The following is a 20,198-nucleotide window of genomic DNA, read 5'->3' as shown; positions in this document are numbered from 1 at the left end:
CAATCTCACGTACTCAATACGTTTGAATTTATAACCGCTTTATAAAGATTACACGTTTTATAAACTCTTATAAATATTACTAGATTTATAAACCCTTATAAATCAGATAATTACCTTTCTTTCACAACTTAATCAATCGTAGTTGGATAGAGGCTTGCTTGAGCAATCTCCTAAGACAGAATTTCGCCCCTACAATGGTGTATGTAGTTTGTGGACGTCTATCTAGAGGATACAACTATCGATCTCCGTACAACACACCGTACGGAGACCCTAGCAAACTATACTCTGTTTTTCCTTCAGAAATTTATTGTGGGAAGAAGAAGAATGAATCAGAATAATCTCATCCCCTTCCTCGTACACTTGATGGCCTTATATATTGAATCAAGCGGTGCTTTTAATCAACGCATATGTTGAGTTAAAAGATGCCTTTAATCGACACGTACAATAACCGTCTATGTCCGAAGCGGTGCTTCTTATTTTAACCGCTTCTTATTTTATATTAAAGTCCAACAATACCCCACATTTTCTATTCAAACTCAACAATACCCCACATTTGAATAGAAAATAAGTTCAAATAATTCTGAGAAAGTAGAATCGATATGCATCGGAAAAGGTGTCTTTTGGACTTGAACCTTTCCTAGTAACAACTTATCGGATTTACTTGTAGGTAATGAACTATAGTCTTGAATTATCCACATTTTATAGTAAACCAAAACAATAAGAGAAACACATATTTTTCCATCTCATTTCTAGTTTATACGGTTGTGTTCATTTTGGTCCTGAACATATCCTAGCTTCATGAGAGCTCTAGAGAATTTAGCCATATCAATTCTCATAGGTGCGACCCGACACCACTCTCATATAGGTAACATTAATTAAAGATACTCCATTCTATCTCTCTTTTATAAAAGATATTAACATTATTAAGAATAAATTTATTCAACCCTTAATCATCAATGGATACACATTGTTATTTCATAGGAATGAGAAATGTGTAAAATACAGTCTTGAGTCTTCCTCAACTAGTTTGCCTATTGAACCTAGACCATGGGATCTCCAATGTTGCTAGGTTAGGTTTCCATCAAGTGATGACTCATTGTGTTGGCTTGAGACCCATTCCCCTCGAAGTGAATACGACTTGCTCTTTAGGTAGGCCTTTAGTCAAAGGATCAGCCAAATTTTCCTTTGATCTAATATAATCCAATGCTATCACCCCATTGGAAAGTAACTGTCGTATTGAAGCATGTCTACGTCTTATATGTCTTGACTTGCCATTGTAAATTTTATTTTTCCCTCTATTTAAAGCAGCCATACTGTCACAATGAATGCATAGTGCAGTTACGGGTTTTGGCCATAGAGGAATATCTTCAATAAAATTTCTAAGCCATTCAGCTTCTTCCGCAGCTTTATCTAGTGCGATAAATTCGGATTCCATTGTAGAACGTGCAATACACGTTTGTTTAGATGATTTCCAAGACACAGCACCACCACCAATTGTAAACACATAACCACTTGTAGATTTACTGTCTGTGCTGCCTGAAATCCAATTTGCATCACTATATCCTTCTAAAACAGGAGGAAATTTCGTGAAGTACAAACCATAATTGATTGTATGCTTTAAATATCTTAATACTCTAACTAAAGCATTCCAATGTTCTCTATTTGGATTACTCGAATATCGACTTAATCGACTCAATGAGTAAGCCAAATCTGGTCTCGTACAATTCATAATGTACATGAGACTCCCGACTATTTGTGTGTACTCTAATTGAGAGACACTTTCACCTTCATTCTTTGAAAGTTTGCATGTTGGATCAAAGGGAGTAACAACTGGCTTATCATCAAAATGACCAAATCTCTTTAGAACTTTCTCCACATAATGAGATTGAGTAAGTGAATAACCATCTGTCTCACGTTTAACTCTAATTCCAAGAATTAGGTCAGCCAATCCCATATCTTTCATTTCGAAATTGTTACTCAACATCTTCTTTGTGGCATTGATAATATCTGTACTTGTACCCATTATCAACATATCATCCACATATAAACATACAATGATCGTATCATTTTTAGTTTTCTTAATGTAAACACACTTGTCACATTCATTTATAGAAAATCCATACGATTTCATTGTATTATCAAACTTCTCATGCCACTGTTTTGGCGCTTGCTTAAGTCCATATAAGGATTTCTTAAGCTTACATACTTTCTTTTCTTTCCCTTTGACTATAAAGCCTTCAGGTTGTTCCATATATATCTCTTCATCTAATTCACCATTTAGGAATGCCGTTTTAACATCCATTTGATGAATTTCTAGATTGTATATGGCTGATATTGCTATTAGCAATCTTATCGAAGTAATTCTTGTGACTGGAGAATATGTATCAAAGAAGTCGAGACCTTCTTTTTGGCGAAATCCTTTTGCCACTAATCTCGCTTTATATTTCTCAATGGTTCCATCTGGTCTTAGCTTCTTTGTAAATATCCATTTATGTCCAATTAGTTTATTACCAGGAGGTAAATCAACCAATTCCCATGTATGGTTACTCAAAATGGATTCCACTTCACTTTGAATTGCTTCTTTCCAATAAGGAGCTTCTGGAGATTCCATTGCAGCCTTATATGTTTGTGGTTCATATTCACTTAGGTATGTAATAAAATCACTACCAAAATCTTTAGAAGCTCTTGCTCTTTTACTTCTTCTCGGTTCACTTTCTTCTTCTTGAACCTTTGAGGTACTTGTGTTATCCTCTCGAACTCTTTTAACACTTATAGTTCTTGGCTCTTTGTATGGAAAAACATCTTCAAAGAACTCAGCCTCATTTGATTCAATAATTGTCTTTTCCTTGACCTCAGCATTTTCAGATTTATGAACCAAAAATCTGTATGCAGCACTGTTTTCTGCAGGACCAATATAAACGCAGTCAACCGTTTTTGGTCCTATAGTAGTTCTCTTTGGTAAAGGTACTTGAACCTTAGCGAGACAACCCCACACTTTCACATTTTTATATGAGGGAATCTTATTTTTCCACATTTCATATGGGGTTTTATCACTCTTTTTAGGAGGGATTTTATTTAATACTGAATTTGCTGTAAGAATAGCTTCAGCCCATAAGCTCGGTGGTGCACCCGAATTGTTTAACATGGAATTCATCATCTCCTTAAGAGTTCTATTTTTTCTTTCGGCAACTCCGTTTTGCATTGGAGTATAAGGTGCCGTTGTTTGATGAATAATTCCATGAGTAGAACAAAAATCTGAGAATTCTTTTGATTTGTATTCTCCACCACGATCTGATCGTAGAATCTTTATTTTCTTATCTAATTGATTTTCAACTTCTGCTTTGAATTTCTTAAACATATTCAAAGCCTCGTCTTTAGTCTCAATCAAATAAATTTGGCAAAACTTACTGTAATCATCAATAAAAGAAATATAATAATTATTTCTTCCACGACTTGGAATTGATTGAAAATCACACAAGTCACTATGTATCAAACCAAGTAATACGTTTGACTTTTCTACAGATTTGTAAGAGTGCCGTGAATATTTTGATTCCACACATACTTCACATTTGCTTCTTTTATTATTATTAAGATTTTGCTTTGGCAACAATCCTAAACTCATCATTCTATATAGAGAACGATAATTAACATGGCCCATTCTTGAATGCCATAAATCATTTGAGTCAAGCAAATAAACAGAAGCAGAGCTTTTGCCTGCGTTTTTATTAACGACAGTTACAACATTCAGTTTGAAAAGACCATCACTAAGATAACCTTTTCCTACATACATCCCACCTTTAGTGAGTACAACCTTATCAGATTCAAATACAATTTTAAACCCTTTGTTGCTAAGAAGAGAACCTGAAATTAGATTTTTCCTAATCTCAGGGACATGAAGCACGTTTGTTAGTGCTAGCTCCTTTCCAGATGTAAGTTTCAGGATCACTTTGCCTTTCCCTTCAATGGTAGCAGTGCTTGCATTTCCCATATAGAGCTTTTCACCACTTGAGCCTTGTTCATACGTAACGAACATACTCACATCAGAACACACGTGCTTTGTAGCACCAGTGTCTATCCACCAATCATTGGAGTTTGTCATCATGTTTGTTTCTGAAACAACAGCAACAAAATGATTCTCGGCAAGATTTGCGTTATTGACGTCTCCAACGTTTGGTCCGTCCTTTCTGTGTCGGCAGTCTTTGGCTCTATGTCCAGACTTTCCACATACCCAACAAGCACTTTGTGACTTCTTCTTGAAGTTAGCGCCCTTTGGAAAGGTGAATGGCTTCTTCACCTTCTTGTTGTTCTTAAAGCCCTTGAACTTGGAGTTGTTTCCCTCAACAACATTGGCTTTTGCTTCCATAGAAGAATATTCAGAATTCTCATTCTTACGGTTTTCTTCTTCTACGCGGAGCTTGAGAATTAGTTGTTCAAGACTCATGTCTTCATGTATGTGCTTCAGATATATCTTGAAATCCCTCCAGGTTGAAGGCAATTTCTCAATAATAGAAGCAACCAGAAACGCTTCATTAAGCCCCAGACTTTCATCTCTCAGTTCATGAGCAACAACTTGAATCTCTTCCACTTGTTTCACCACAGAAACAGTGTCACTCATCTTAAAGTTTAAGAACTTTCCCACGATAAACTTCTTAGCGCTTGCAACTTCAGACTTGTACTTCTTCTCTAATGATTCCCACAACTGTTTTGGAGTTTGGAAAATATGATAAACATCGTAGAGAGAATCATCCAAGGCGTTAAGAATATAATTCTTGCACAAAAACTCATTTTGTGTCCATGCCTCTGAAGCTTTAATAACTTCATCAGGAATATCACCTTCTACAGGTAACTCTGGTCCTTCAGAAGTCAAGCACTGTGCCAGATTCAGTGTCGTGAGATAAAACAACATCTTTTGTTGCCATCTTTTGAAATCCACTCCTCGGAAGACAAAAGGCTTCTCTATGTGACTTTTCACAACCGCAGTTGATTGATCCATCTTGCTTCCTTTGAAAAGAACAGAGAAGAAAAAGGAAAATTCTGTCTTAGATTGTTAATACAAAGTACAGATGCAAATCAATCTCACGTACTCAATACGTTTGAATTTATAACCCTTTATAAAGATTACAGAGGTTTTATAAACTCTTATAACTATTACTAGATTTATAAACCCTTATAAATCAGATAACTACCTTTCTTTCACAACTTAATCAATCGTAGTTGGATAGAGGCTTGCTTGAGCAATCTCCTAAGACAGAATTTCGCCCCTACAATGGTGTATGTAGTTCGTAGACGTCTATCTAGAGGATACAACTATCGATCTCCGTACAACACACCGTACGGAGACCCTAGCAAACTATACTCTGTTTTTCTTCAGAAAGTTATTGTGGGGAAGAAGAAGAATGAATCAGAATAATCTCATACCCTTCCTCGTACACTTGATGGCCTAATATATAGAATCAAGCGGTGCTTTTAATCAACGCATATGTTGAGTTAAAAGATGCCTTTAATCGACACGTACAATAACCGTCTATGTCCGAAGCGGTGCTTCTTATTTTAACCGCTTCTTATTTTATATTAAAGTCCAACATATATATCACCAACACCTACTTGGCTACTTCGGCATTCCTGCTATGCAACTCAAAATTCGATTTCTTTTTTTTGCTAAACTTTTTTCTTTTGCTAAACAATTTTTTTCACCTCCCTTTTAGCCCAAAAATGCTTGGTCTTTTGTTCAAGTAAGAAATAAGCAACATACTATATCAACATTACAACATACATACCTTTTAGGATGTATTCCATCACATAGAACTTTTGTACGAGGAGTCTAACGATAGCCGATAGGTATAATGACGCATCAAAACTTCACAATGACAATCTCTTAGCAAATATTGATTTGCTTTCTAGAAATCTAGTGGATAATACTTTAATCTATGTCGACATCTATAATCCTCTATCTTGAGATCATTTTAAACCCTATAATAACTATACGGTAATTATTATTATTATTTTTGGTTCTACAACTGCAGATTTCAAAGCAATTAACGTTATAAGAATGCATGTGGGCATTGTGGATGCTACAAGATTTCAAGTGGTTGGTGTAGGATTTTATGGAACCGGACGGACTATTAAAAGTGGCTGTGCTTTGCAACAAATTAAATTCACACCCGTACCTTACTCAAGATCTGACTGTGTCTTGGGATAGCTACCGTCCAACTGAATAGACAATCTATTCATACTCGCAAAAGTTTTAGACAAATATCTCAACAAATGCTTTTGATCGATGACTCGCTTGTACTTTTTTTAACTTGAAATAAACTTCAGTTTGGCACAAAACAGCATACGAACTTATTTGGATTTAATTCAAATAAGTTTCTACTGTTCATTTCATATTTGTATATTTCACTGTCATTCGTTTTATGTTTTCTTGCCAAGACCTGACTCGCCTGAGCTGTCTTTTACCAAAACTTCTTATTCTTGGCTATCTTCGCAGTACACTGTCATTCGTTTTATGTTTTCTTGCCAAACTTCATTTTAGTTCCACCTTTTTCAGGCTTTGATAAGGTTTGATGTTCATATCTATATAAAGTAACTCAAGTAGAGATATACTCTTTTCATATTCTACAATGATAAATACCCAATTGTGAGGAAAAAAACACTTCCAGAAACAAACATTAACGAAATATAATGATTAAAGTAAGGAAACTTGCATATGCGACAATCCTCACATGAACCAATTCCATGTGCCCGTTTCTTTTCACAAGCTTAATAACAAAATAATCCGAAAGATGTAATTAACAGAAACAGAAAAAAGCTCTAATAACTGTACACAAACGTGTTCGACAGAAACAGAAGAAATACTAAATGGTGGTCGACAGAGATTTGCCAAATGGTGACAATTTGGAGTGCATTGATTACGATTTCTACAAATATATAAAAGTCACCAAGATGTTGAAATAACTTCTTTTTTTTGGACAAAGTTGAAATGACTTTCATTAATAATAATGAAAATTGGAATAGGAATAGCATACAGTATTAGTAAAATACTAAGAGCACCATCAACGCAGGGAGCTTAAGAGTGGCTTAATGTTTTTTAAGATTAAAAAAATAGAAAATGATGGAATTAGAGTAAACACGACGCTTAATTAAGCAGCGGAAGCTGCGTGGTTTGTGGACACGTGTTGGACGGTGGGCTCTCTGCGACTATTTCTCTCTCTCACGAACCGTCGAACTCTTTGTGTTTTATTCTCGACGACTTCGTCTCTACCTCCTCTTCTCTCTCGCGAAATCGACGGCTCTGTGATCTCCTCGACGCCTCCGTGATCTCTCCTTGTATTTACCGGAAGATCTCCTCGTCTCTCTTGCTCAGCTCGACGCCTCCGTGATCTCTCGAGCTCCTTGTGTTTCAATTTTTACGTCTTTCCTTCCAATGTCTCCAAGAGTAAGCTACTTCGCATCATCCGATCTCGAATTTATGTGTTTAATTGATTGATCGATTTTGGTTTTGGGGGAACAGATACATTAATGGAGACTTTGTGAAGAACGCTTGAAAAATGGGGGAAGATGCATTGGAGGACAATTATCAAGAGATGGCTTATTTCAAATTTTTATACACTTTTATTAATATAAAAATGAATAAGCTCTCTACAGAGTGGTTATGGTTAAGGATGCTATAAGAACGTCGAGCCCGAAAACCCATTTTGTGGCTCCCAAAAACAATGGGAAAATAAACTATTGCGATTTGGCATATTATTAGACCTCTGCACTGTTTACTATAAAGTTTTTGCCTTTTTCTATAACTGAAAAGAAGATATGTCATGTAGTAATATGGGAGTATTATGTAATATATGCACATTTCTCAATTTGTTACAGATTCAGCTAATTGGACTGCGTTTTATTTCAACTTTCTCCTATGATCCATAAGTCCATTTATTTAAATTTAATATTCCCTCTGTTTCATTATAAGTGTCGTTTTAGATTTGTGCATACGGATTAAGAAATCATTTAATTTTGCATATTTTCAATATAAAAACATCATTACCGATACAATTCAACCAATAGAAAAATAGAATGGAGAATAAAGTTAATAAATTTTGCATTGAAACTCTAAAACGACACTTATTTTACAACGAAAAAATTTTCTAAAACGACATAAAGGAGGGAGTAGTACTTTTAAGAACTTCGTTTACTGAAAGCTGTAAACAATAAATTCGACACAAGAAATTAAAAATAAAAAAGGATATAAACATTACTCCCTCCGTTCCCGAAAGTAAGATTTTCTAGAGTTTTTACGTTTATTAAGAATTTTAATAAATATTTTTATTTTAGTTTACTATTTATTTTTCTATGCACTTTCCAACAACTATCCACCAATCAAATTTAATCAATTCAAATATTCATAATTAATGTTTCTCAAAAGTATACAAAAGTACCTTAAAAATATAGAAAATCTATCTTTGTGGAACAAGAATAAAATGTAGAAAATCTTACTTTCGGGAACGGAGGGAGTACATTGAATTGAATTGAATTGAATTTAATTTAATTTAATTTACAGAGGTGGTGGTGGTGGGGAGTGAGAGAGTGGAAAATTCAAAACGCAGCTCTCTCTCTCTCTCTCCTGACTCTTCTTCACCTCTCTCGTCACATCAATCCACACTGTATAGTAGTATCTGTTTTCTTCTTCTTCCTCAAGTTCTCTGCTCTGCTTCTTCACTTTTCCATTGGTCCCAAATCCCAAATCATTAAAACTTACTTCCTCTTCTCTCATTTTTAACCTTTAACTTATCTGACCCCATCTCTCAAAAAAAAATCTCTCCTTTCTCTTTCTTCTGACTCATCCTCTTTGGTCTCTTAAAACTTTCCTCGATTTCAATTCTCAATTGCTTTGGTTCAAGTGAATGAAATTGCCGGTACCTCCCCCCCTGTTAATGTGTCCATAACCTCGAATTCGATTGATTCCCTTCATCAAGATCCCAATTTTGGAATGAGCCCGTGAGTGAAAGTTGAGGTCTTTGGCATCTCAAGTTAACCCATTAGGTAAAAGTGGTTCACTTTCTGATCTGATTTGATTCCTTGTAAAAAAGTTCTCAAAGTCTTTTGTTTTGTATCTATCTTATTCGACTTGTCTTGTCTTCACAGCTCTGTTCTGTATTATCCTGTGGCGTCCACTTTTAGATTAAAAACTGTCTTAATCTCTCCCCATTTACTTCAGATTAATAGTTTTGTCAATTATTGATTGTTTTTTATACACGATCTTTAGCCGTTTTTTTTTTTGGTTGTCTGCTACTACAGTTTCTCAAATCAAGATCCCATTTTTCTGCATTCCAGGGAAAATATAATTCAGTAGATGGAAGAATAATAATTAAACAAAAAAAAAAATGGAAGTTGTTGAGAGGAAACGATCTAGAGGAGGGTTCTTGAATCTATTTGATTGGCCTGGAAAGTCCCGCAAGAAGCTCTTCTCTTCTGCCAGCTCACAACTCTCAGGTTTGTCTTACATTATAGTATGGTCACAACTAGTTAGTTCTTGTGATACTCTCATATGTAGATGTCTTAGCTGTAAGAGAAATGTACTTCTCTTTAGAAGGATTTAAAAATGGTTTAAGACATTGTTTTTTTTGTAGCAGAAGAATCAAAGCAGACAAAACAGAATGCTCAAAACCTCTCCAGTCCTTCTCTCGTGAGTTTTCTCAATAACTATTCAAGTGGCCTTCGTCTTTTTCTCTCATTTATGTTTCGTTTTAGTCTAGTTTGATGACAAGAATCAACTTTTGTTTCAGAATGAGGTTGATGAGGTTAGCAAGAACTTGAGAAGTGAGTCAAGCTGTTGTGGATCTTCTGTTACTAGCGATGAGGAAGGGACAGGAACGAGAGCCCCGAGCGTGGTTGCAAGGCTCATGGGTCTAGAGTCTCTACCTGTACCAAACGTTCAGGAGCCTCGGTTTAACCCCGATCTTGATCCATTCTTCCTCAGACCTTCACGCAACACAACAAGCAGCAAATGGAATGCTGCATATGAGAATCTCCGTAGTGACTATGACCGAGTATCCTCGGAACATTTGGATTCAAGAACGAGTGATGGCCGCAGCAACAGACCCATTGAGAGGTTTCAGACTGAAACATTCCCTCCCAGGTCGGCCAAACCGATCTGCGTTACCAACAACAGGCTCTTGTCTCCCATCAGGAGCCCTGGGTTCGTCCCATCCAGGAACCCTGTTTATGTAATGGAAGCAGCTTCGAGAATGATTGAACCAAGTCCTCCTAGGATGGTTGCTGCTAGAACGCGCTTTTCGCCGTCATCCAACTCTCCTTCATCGGTTCCTATGAGGATTCAAGATTTAAGAGAGAAACTAGAAGCTGCACAGAAGGTTTCAAGCCGCCAAGTCAGTGAAATGCACAACGATAAGAAGAGAGCATTAGCATCAGTCTCAAAACCATCAACTAGTAATAGTAAGTTCACAGGGAAAAACAGTTCTTCTGATGGTTTGAAGAGAAAAGCAAAGCCACCTTATGTATCTGCACAAGCAAAGACCAGCACAACGCCCTTAAGCGTCCTCAGCAGAAGCCAAAAGGAGAAAGCAGAAGCTAAGAATGGTCTCAGAGGAGGAGCTCACATTAACACAGGAAAGAGTGTGCTTAAGCAGAATCACCAGAAACAGAACTGCAGAGACAACAACCAACGCTCAGTGACCTCTGCTTCAAACCAAAAAAGCAGCAATGTAGTTAACAAAGCTGTGAACAAGGTTCCGGTGTCAAAGCAGCAGGGTGAGGCATTAGCGGGAAAGAACACTTACTTATCTTTGTCCCGCAAAAAGACTCTTCCCAGGAGCAAAAAACCTCCAAATGGGAGGATGCAAGGAACTGGAATCAAAAGGAATGAAAACGTGATAAAATGTAACGTCACCATTGATAATAACACAGGCAAAGATGATCGGAAAAAGGAAATGGATGTGATCTCATTCACGTTCTCATCCCCCATCAAAGGCTTATCATCTGATTCTCTATCTTCCACTCAAGGAAACACAGACCGAGACACAGACTCTGCAGTTAGTTTCGATATGTTTGGTGGAGATTCTTTAAATGTTCTGTTAGAGAAAAAGCTCAGAGAGCTGACTTCTAAGCTTGAGTCTTCTAGCTGTAGCCTGACCCAAGAAGAGTCTTCACGCTCCAGTGCAAACGATGGGGTGAAAGGGAAGTCGACACAAAACGGTCTGGATACGGTTTTATCAGAGAGTGAATCTGTTTCTGACTGCACTTCAGTCTATGACAAACAAAAGTTTCAGGTTGGTTCTAAGAGACTAAATATCCAATCTATTTAGCATTATAAAGTTTAAATGTCTTGCCATTGTTTGGTCTCTTTACATTACTCAAGGCTTTCTAACTAGTAATGTTGTGTCTTCTGGAAAAAAGATGATACAAGCAGAAGAGCAGGAAGTTAGCAGCATTAGCACTGTGACAGAAGCTGATGATCTCAGAAGCTTCTGCAACAAGGGCTTCTCAGATTGCAGACAGACCACAGAACATGGTTCGTTTTCTTTTACTTCACAAGACAAGAGACAAGTCTTAGTTATTCTTATTCCCACCGAAGAACACCTGCAAAACTTGTTTGCATTGAATAGGATTTAGGCAGTAGGTAGAACTTGTGGATTAAAAGGAAGCTTGATTGCAGCTAATTTTACCTTGTTAAAAACGCTTTACAGAGATTAAACAGTCCTCACCAGATCAAGAATTCACATGGGTTTCATCAGCACAAGAAGAGTCTGAACTCTCAGAGTCTGTAATAACACTGGCTTATTCAGAAGACGAAGAAAGGCTAGACTGGGAGCTTGAGTACATATCTGAGATCCTCGGTTCTGACCAACTGATGGTGAAAGAGTTTGCTTTGGGGATGGCTGCTGATATATTACCTGCGAGCCTCTTTGATGAAATGGAAGGCCCTGGAGAAGCAACAGCAGCCAAGCTTAGAAGAAAAACTGTATTTGATTTTGTCAATAACTCCTTAGCACTTAAATGCGAGCAGATGGTTAGGGGTACCTGCAGAGGGATATTCGGGAAAGAGGGGATTCTGTTTGAACATAGAGTTTGGTTAGCTGAAGAACTGAACAGAGAGGTTCAGGGGTTGAAGAAGATGAGGGAGATGATGATGGACGAGCTTGTTGACAAAGAGATGAGCAGTTTGGAAGGGAATTGGCTTGATTTCGAGAGGGAGAGTTATGAAGAAGGCATTGACATTGAGGGAGAGATAGTCTCTACGTTGGTTGATGATTTAGTTAATGATCTTGTCTGTGTGTTCAAAGAACAACAAGGGCATGGGTTAGTGTCTGCTTTTGTCAGAGTTTGATCTTCTCTCAGCGTTGTAGAAGCTCCTGGTCATATCCTCTGAGCATTCCTTATATATTTTTCAACGGTTCTTTTGATTTGTTATGTATTGTCTTACATGGGTAAATCCCTTTAAAGATCGAATGAAGTGCAAATAAACTATCAAAATGATTAAGAAAAATGTTTAACAACTTTACTTTTAAGTTTAGAGGATTTAGAATAGAAGAGTCTTTTGACATAAGAAAGCAAATAGTTTCAAGTCAACAACTGAATCTAAATCATTACAAGCCTGTGTCTGAAGCATCATCGATTCATCGTACTCTAAGCCTAGATAGTTAGCTGACTAGAGAGTACAAAGTACAAACCCAATATCTCAAGGATAAGATTACACACTACTAGTACTACACACACATTTTTCTACATGAGAGACTTGATATCATCATCTGAGTTAACTGAATCATCTTCCAGCTCCTGCTGCTTTGAGGAAATTGTCAAAGGGACTAGCTGGAGGCAGACTCATCATGGACCACGTATCCTGAAACACACCACATTCTCTCCCATAGATGCTCCCATCTTCTGTTACCTGTAAAGTTTCAAACTTTCTCAGTATTAGTAAAAGACAAACACAAGACTGAAACTAGGCCTTTGAAAGGTGAACATATACCTTTTCAAGTGCAGAAGACTCCTCTGATGAGTTTCTGTAGAGACCATTCACTTGGCGGTTCTCGGTGGCCAACCACCTTGAGAGCCTCTGTCTTGTCCCAGTCCCAAAGGTTTCGCAGCGGTTTGTCATTGTGTCGTAAGGAAGCGGAGAAGTGGAGACAGATGACACAACTACTTGACCAGCCACCTCAAGCGCCTAGACAACAAAATCATAAGAATGACAAATCGTTTCTAACTTATGTTGAATGCGGTTCTGCGCTTACAGATTCCATAAGCTGGCCAATGCTGAGAACTTGAGGAGTAGATGATGAAGGGGACCCTCTTGGTTGAAAACGTACAGAGAGTTCACTCGTCACTTCGTCCTCAACCATTGTACCTGCAGGTATGTCCTGTAACAAAAGAAACTAATATTTACATACAATGTCCCAAAGTTAAACCCAATCTGGATCTTGAGAGAGATTAGTTTACCTCATCAAAGGACAGCGATTCCTTAGAGATACTTTGGTTTGGTCCAGGCTCAGAGATAAGCCGTGATCCAAACATAAAAGCATCATCAGGTGTGAACGGCTCAGAGAGTTGCATCTGTACATCAGCTTCTTGGAACTTAACAAGAGAAACATATACATAAACTCAAGTCAGTACAAGAAACACCAGGTCTATACTCAAACAAATAACATAAAAGCTAAGCTTTACCTTTGAAGCCTTAGATAGATTTTTAGCCACAACATCGGTTATGATAGTGTTGGAGAGTTCTACTTTGCTTCTCATCTCAAACAGCATTGAAGTAGCCATCTGGCTATCACTTGATGACCCAAAGTCTTTCATATTCGCCTGTGGTTTTAAGTGAAGTTGCAAGTCATCGCCAATGAACAGATACGGATCCACCTGAAATATTTTTTTTAGCACATGATCAAGTTATACACACAACCTCTATGGAGAGATGTAATAAGTGAAACAGCGCACTGAGAACTCACATCACCAGGAAGTTGACTCTTCAAGATTTTGCAAATATGAGGAATCTGATATATTTTGGCAGCGAACATCAGCGTACTCGTGGATAAAGCAAGGATCAACCGCTTGCAAACCGTTGGCAATGTCCCTGGCAATGAGGAAAGTTTGATTGCACATAAGCGGTTTCTAAACGTTTTGATCAGATTAAGAGAGTATAATCAAATCATAGAGTACCGTTATTAAGGTCCAAAGAAAGATTCCTCAGTGAGAAAAGAAGCTGGAAGGCACGGACAACAAGCCCATCATCAGGGTTCTGCAGTTTAAAATGATCATGAGAGGGGTTAAGTACAGCATCACCAAAGTGTGGACATTAAGAGAGACAGAAGAGGTGTACCTTTAGTCGCAAGGAAAGAAGCACCAAACTCAAAGAATGAGCAATAGCTTCAATGTTTGAAGGTACATTATCAGAAAGAGTTGACTGTGTCCAAAACGCAGATAACAATTGCCCTATTTGATCTTCAGTAAACTTCATCATTGATGGTAACTTCAAAAAACACCAAAATAGCATTAGAAGACTGCATAAAACATGTGATGGTTCATTAGCACATTTACCATATCAGCTAGACTGACACTCCCAGCAGTCCTATCAATCATGGAATTCAACTTGTGAAAGTTTGGGGAAGATTTGTAGTTCTTAAGATCCTCATTATAACCGTTCTTCTCAATCTTGACGCCGTCCTTCTCCTTTCTGAGCTTGTCTAATCTAGCAGCGATAGATGTGAACGCAGAGGTTGTTGTATCGCTTCTCAAGTTCCTGGACTCGTTGAGATAACCAGAAGCTCTCACTGATGCAAGTCCAGCCTGAGACTGACCAGAACTCGGCAAGAGAATCACAGAGAATATCTCATGCGCTCCCACACGAGTTTCCACATTTGGATGCAGCATTGCTTTAAGAAGCGCATCAAGAAGTGCGTCTGGGAAAACCTGTTGCGAACGCATAGATGGGGACAACGCTGAAGACATTGCGTGTGCGAGAATCAACAGTGATCCAACCGCTGCACGTGAAACAACTCCTGAAGAAGGAAGCCCCTCGACTAAAACAGCCATCATATCGAACAATGGCTGTGTGTTTCCAATTCCTTTGGCTATCTCTCGCAGACAATCTTCAATAGAGTTCTGAAGCATCACGTTCAAGTTGAGTTCCTCTTCTCCAACTGATCTCGACGTTGCCTGGAAGCTTTTCCTCAGATGCCGGCACAAGTCATTAACAAAACTTATGTCCCTGAGGTACGAACTGGTCCGGATCAGCTTTGCTAGACAACCAGCAACTTGTATGATATATGCCTTGAGTTCAGGATCACTGACAACATGCTTATTGTCAAGATGACGTACAACAGTTGATAACACCAGCTGCTGACTCCCTAGTATAAGAAAAAAGAAACATAACAATTAGTACGCATACATGTATAGACAAAACAACTTCACGGACAAGGATTGCGTAAGTTCATCATTATTGCATATGTTGCAGGTAGTTTTTATATATCATATGTAATAGAAATAAATATTATATGATGATGTAATAGATATTTTGACCAGTGTTAAATAAAAAGAGGAAAGAGAGACTAAGTAGATACCAGAGGTTTCCATCATATATGTTGCATCAGAGAGAACTATCATGGCCAGACCGTTTGGAGGAGTCCATTGGCGTCTAGAGTTGAAATAGCTGAACATAGGATCCAAGATACACCGCAGAGTTGTGCTTTCTTTAGCCAGATCAACCATCCTCTGGAGACAAATCTGTGCCCACACTTTAGGCATCTCACTCTCTTCTCTGAGAACAATCAAACAAAGATTAAGTAAATTTTTTTCAAAGTGGATGAGGGCCCTGAGAGTAAATATTATAGGTTACTTACTTAGTCAATAGAGTCGGATCTTTTCTTGCAGTTCTTGGTCTGACAATCATGTAGCTAGGGCTATTACAACCGCTGACTCCTGCTCCTCGGCCTTCACATCTGATCACTTCATTCACCCAGTTGCAGTTCTGCTCTTCTCTGTCTTCGTTGGTCTGAGCGATCATGTTTGCCTCGTAGTTATCAAGAACGGCGTGTACAATCTCATCAAAAGAAGCAAAGATTTGTGAAAACTCTCCCATAAACCACACCTGAATGAAGAAACAAAACATAAGAAAAAAAATAAACACTGATAAAAACAGAAAAAAAAAAACTTTTGGGTAAGTTGAGATTGCTCTACCATAGCTGAGAGGCATTGGAGGCCAGATGCTCTCAGACACTGCTTTTGATGTTCTTCACCTTGTTCACGAGCCAATGAGCAAACTTTATGCGCAAATTTTTCAATGCTGTGTGTGTAAGTTCCATCAACCTATTCGTATCAGATAAAGAGTCAGATACTTCGCATTATCAACATGGACTAGCATAAGCGTAGATAGTAGAATTGATCTTTTACCTGACTGTAAATGAACCTTGTCAAAGTTTGGCATCCAAGAATGGTTGGTGTGTCCTGCTTTGAATTCTCAAGTAGCTCTGTAACCACATTCAGCAAACTTGCAGCGAAATAAGCCCTTGAAATAAGAGAGGGAAAGAGAAACATGCAAACTTTAGTGAAAAAAGTTTAAGAATGATTGAAAAGAATGTTGCTATGACTTTGCCTTACATCTGATCTTTGCAATGGCAAAGCATTTTGTTGTAAGCCTCAGTGACAATATTGATGAACTTCATCTGTTCAGATCGAAGGTCCTTGTAACACCTCTCTTCAAGAATCTTAGCTATCTGTGACAAACACAAAACACAAATAATTTATTTGCTAAACTTGCACACAAGACTCTTCTTACACACCAACTATGTAGTAAGAACCAAAAAGAAAAAGAAAAAAACTATACCTTAGGGATACGGATTGGGTTTTTGGCAGCATATTCACACAATTTGACAATCTTTCTCTCATTTGGTGCACCATCCTACAGTTGTTACAAATTCACAAATCATAAAAAGACACCAGGATAGAGATGCTCAGAAGCAAAAGACTACATTAGTTTACAAATGAAAAGTTCGAAAACTTTTTTGAACAATTATTAGCAGCTGCAAGGAGACACTTACAGGGGATTTAGGGAAGATCTCGCCGAGCAGTTTCTTGTAACGCTTAGCGGGATGTCGAGATCTCGGCCTGAGAGCAGGGCAGCAAACGCACATACTCTCGCACGCTGGAAAAACATTCCTTGAGATGAACCCCATTTTTATCTGCAAACACACACACACACACACACACACACACACAGAAAACAAGAAGAAAGTGGTGTTAGTACAGACTTTTGTAAACCCTCCAAAGTTGCTAAACTAAAAGCACTGCTCAAGGAGAATAATAATAATAAAAGAAAAGAAAAAAGAATCGAACTTTCTAGGATGAAAAATTAGAAACCAGACTTTATAAATTCAAAATTCAAAATTTTAAAACATAAAAAAGGTAAAATTGTCAGAGGTTCAAAATCAGTAAAACCTAAACGAATGTGAAGAACGAAACAGGGTTAAGGACAATGTGTTTGTGGAGACCAATGTGTGTATAATGATCTTTGTAATAAACAAACCCTAATCAAATTTCAGCTTAATACATAGAGTAAAAAGAGGAAGAAGAGAATCACAAGAGATCATGAAAGAAACCATAAAGATAAAGAGAGATTTGGAGAGACATACAGAGCTTCCTGGGGAACGGATCTGGAGGAGACGAAGTGAAACTGCAAACTGGTTTCAAAGACAAAGATTTGATTTAATCTAGGCGCGTGGATGTGGAATCCAAACTTCAATTACAGAGGAGAGAGAAGGAGAAGAAGCACGTGAGATGTCACAGATTTTAATGTGTTTTCCTTTTTCACTTGGAAAAAAGCAGAACTAGGTCCTGTCTTGTGTCAGAATAATTTGGTCTTGTTTGGTTTTTCAAAAATTTGTTCCATATTTATCCAAATTATTGCAAAATCGTCAAATTATTTATAAAATATACACAATCTCCCCCCCCCCCCCCCACATGTCTGGTTGCTAGACTCCAACAACAGGGACAACGAGCCAAAGAACCATTAATGAATCAATCTGTGTCCCGAGCGAGATCAGAGCCATGATGTCCTCCTCTAGTTAACGATTCTCAACAGCAATAGACAACATCTGAGTAACTAGAGCCAAGCAGTTCAATCTTATAATTGCAACAAACGTAACTGAAATTGAGTGATTCTTGGTTTAGCCGGTTATGGTGAAATTCACTTCTGAACCGGCTAAATCGAAAATCGCTCGATTAAATTAATCTTGTATTATACTATTACTCTATCCGTTTTATAGTAGTAGTTTTATCAAAAACAAATTATCTCACAATATAAATATCTTTTACATTTCAATGCAATTTTGTATTTATCTATGTGGCCAATTAAATTATGTGTAAGGTATTTCATAATTAGCTGAAATTATATATTAATTAATATTTTTTAATAAGTAATCACTTTCTTAGTATTAATGTTTTTACCCAAAACTATATACAATTTGAAACACAGGGGAGTAAATTATTCGAGTGATTTGATACTATAATCTAAATTATCTGTATTTTTCCTAGTTATCAAATAATCATTCAATTTTAGTTAAATTTATATGAAGTTATTATCTGAGTCTATTATCTCTTGAGAAAATTGAATCTAACTGAAACAAACATCTGTGTTCATGTAGTTTTGTAGCCATAGCAGGTGATCAACAATCCGAGACAACCAAAAAAAAAATAGAAAAAAAAGAGAACCCCAATACAAAACATTCACCACTTCAAAATCCTACTCCTTCATGATTTCCAAGCCTGGCTTTAACGTTTCCAGACCCATGGAGATAACAAGGACATGAATGCAGAAAAAAAAATGACTGAGTTTCAAGTAATTGGCAACGTTGATATGCCTAAGACCACTCTGAAAACAAAACAAAGCATGACACACGAGGAACTAATCTCAGGCCTTTATAGCGTCAGCTCTAGGTTTCCATAGCCCTAGCCTGTACTTATGGCTATACTTCAGTATCAGCTTCCTCTGGAAAAAAAAAAAACCACAATTTCATACATAAGCGCAAATAATAGCGACATTTCAAGTTAATTTTTGATGAGTGTTGTTGTTCACCAAACCTATTAACATTTTTACATAAAAGGATATGTGTCTTACTGAGTGACTGCAAGTGTGAACAAAAGCCTACATTTGAGCGATGATAACAATAATAAGAAAGGGTTTGATAGTGTACTTACATGTTTGCAAGGGACGCCATGCTTCTTGAGTCTTAGGGTACGAGTCACAAGCAGTTTCGAAAGATCACCAATCTCTGTTTCAAGTTTAGCGATATGAGTCTCAACTCCTCCCCCAATCCCACTCAAGAACTCTGGGATCCCAACCTTCACTGCAAACAAATATCCACCAAAACGCAAATTCACATCAACACTCTGACTATTAGGTCAATCCGCGCTCGAATCAAATAAACAAAATCGGGAAAGAAAAAAACGGTTACCGGCGTAAGGAGGTGGTTTGGAATAGAATCTGGGGAGGTTTAGAGTGGAAGAAGGTTGTGTTGTCCTTAGAAGAGATCTCGCGCTCTGTATCATTTGCATCCACGCCATTATCGCCGGAGCTTTTCTTCAGTCAGTCAGGCGTTGACAAATCTTCTCTTCCTCCCTCGTATCGGCGGGGGGTTTTGGGTGTCTCGTGACGCCGTTTCACATAAAACAAGGGAAAATACTCACAATTGTGTGTTCAAGCCCATCATCTAAGCCCATTAGCCCAAATCAATGAAAAAATCATCGATAAAGCCTTTAGTGTTTTTATTACTGATGGATGTTTAGTTTAGAAGAAAATGTAGGAAAGAACCGGGAAGTTAGGTAAGATGATTGATGAAATGTGGGTCAGAGACACTGTGTTGTTTGAATTGTTGTTATGGAATGGAAACTGTTTGAAGTCGTGAATAATAAGGTTGAATAGACATGTCAAACTTTTTTTTTTTTTTAAACAAAAAAAATGTCAAATGTTCTTGACTGGGGACTTGTTTTGAAGTCTTAACCTGTTGAGATTTCTAGACGACGATGTGTTTCGTGCGTGCTTTCCATGCATGTGCCAAGAAAGTTATGACTGACTTTAAGTAATTTAACTTGCATTTTTTTTTCCTGCATTCATTTCCATTGCAAAATTATTTCAAGTCCCTTGTTATTATTTTTCATTTTCATTGCCAATAACATAAGAATTTCACAAGCTAAACTCCCGTGTT

General features: G+C 37.5%; 3 protein-coding genes and 1 long non-coding RNA gene across 6 annotated transcripts; 2 read left to right on the top strand and 2 right to left on the bottom strand.

The window, feature by feature from the left end:
• Window positions 1–6,969: 6,969 nt before the first annotated feature.
• Window positions 6,970–7,872, top strand: LOC130500345 (uncharacterized). The gene is made up of 2 exons (XR_008938951.1): window positions 6,970–7,435; window positions 7,511–7,872. It is a non-coding gene; the product is annotated as an uncharacterized LOC130500345 (long non-coding RNA).
• Window positions 7,873–8,548: 676 nt separating this feature from the next.
• LOC130500343 (uncharacterized) lies at window positions 8,549–12,508 on the top strand. 3 transcript variants are annotated; one of them, XM_056995299.1, is made up of 6 exons: window positions 8,549–9,030; window positions 9,322–9,480; window positions 9,621–9,673; window positions 9,774–11,276; window positions 11,404–11,518; window positions 11,694–12,508. In XM_056995299.1, exons 2-6 carry the CDS (start codon window positions 9,372–9,374, stop codon window positions 12,332–12,334), a joined length of 2,421 nt encoding a protein of 806 aa, XP_056851279.1. In that variant the 5' UTR covers window positions 8,549–9,030; window positions 9,322–9,371; the 3' UTR covers window positions 12,335–12,508. The 3 variants fall into 3 exon arrangements, with proteins under 3 accessions (XP_056851279.1, XP_056851277.1, XP_056851278.1); XM_056995297.1 differs by having other exon boundaries at window positions 9,618–9,673; XM_056995298.1 differs by having other exon boundaries at window positions 9,286–9,480; window positions 9,618–9,673.
• A 17-nt stretch (window positions 12,509–12,525) lies between these two features.
• Window positions 12,526–17,787, bottom strand: LOC130500342 (protein SEMI-ROLLED LEAF 2-like). The gene is made up of 17 exons (XM_056995296.1): window positions 17,628–17,787; window positions 17,037–17,177; window positions 16,823–16,897; window positions 16,597–16,712; window positions 16,390–16,504; window positions 16,177–16,305; window positions 15,840–16,087; window positions 15,561–15,757; window positions 14,539–15,347; window positions 14,321–14,470; window positions 14,161–14,239; window positions 13,950–14,074; window positions 13,669–13,860; window positions 13,444–13,578; window positions 13,239–13,364; window positions 12,977–13,171; window positions 12,526–12,895 (listed from the first exon to the last, which is right to left on the bottom strand). Exons 2-17 carry the CDS (start codon window positions 17,169–17,171, stop codon window positions 12,770–12,772), a joined length of 2,952 nt encoding a protein of 983 aa, XP_056851276.1. The 5' UTR covers window positions 17,172–17,177; window positions 17,628–17,787; the 3' UTR covers window positions 12,526–12,769.
• An 809-nt stretch (window positions 17,788–18,596) lies between these two features.
• LOC130500341 (uncharacterized) lies at window positions 18,597–19,652 on the bottom strand. Its single transcript, XM_056995295.1, has 3 exons — window positions 19,449–19,652; window positions 19,192–19,340; window positions 18,597–18,982 (listed from the first exon to the last, which is right to left on the bottom strand). The coding sequence occupies exons 1-3, from the start codon at window positions 19,555–19,557 to the stop codon at window positions 18,905–18,907; spliced, it is 336 nt and encodes a 111-aa protein (XP_056851275.1). The 5' UTR covers window positions 19,558–19,652; the 3' UTR covers window positions 18,597–18,904.
• Window positions 19,653–20,198: the final 546 nt, after the last annotated feature.

The sequence above is a fragment of the Raphanus sativus genome, chromosome 9, assembly GCF_000801105.2.
Source record: "Raphanus sativus cultivar WK10039 chromosome 9, ASM80110v3, whole genome shotgun sequence".
Lineage (NCBI taxonomy): Eukaryota > Viridiplantae > Streptophyta > Magnoliopsida > Brassicales > Brassicaceae > Raphanus > Raphanus sativus.
Note: the sequence above shows the minus strand (reverse complement) of the source record. Positions and strands in the feature narration are given on the sequence as shown.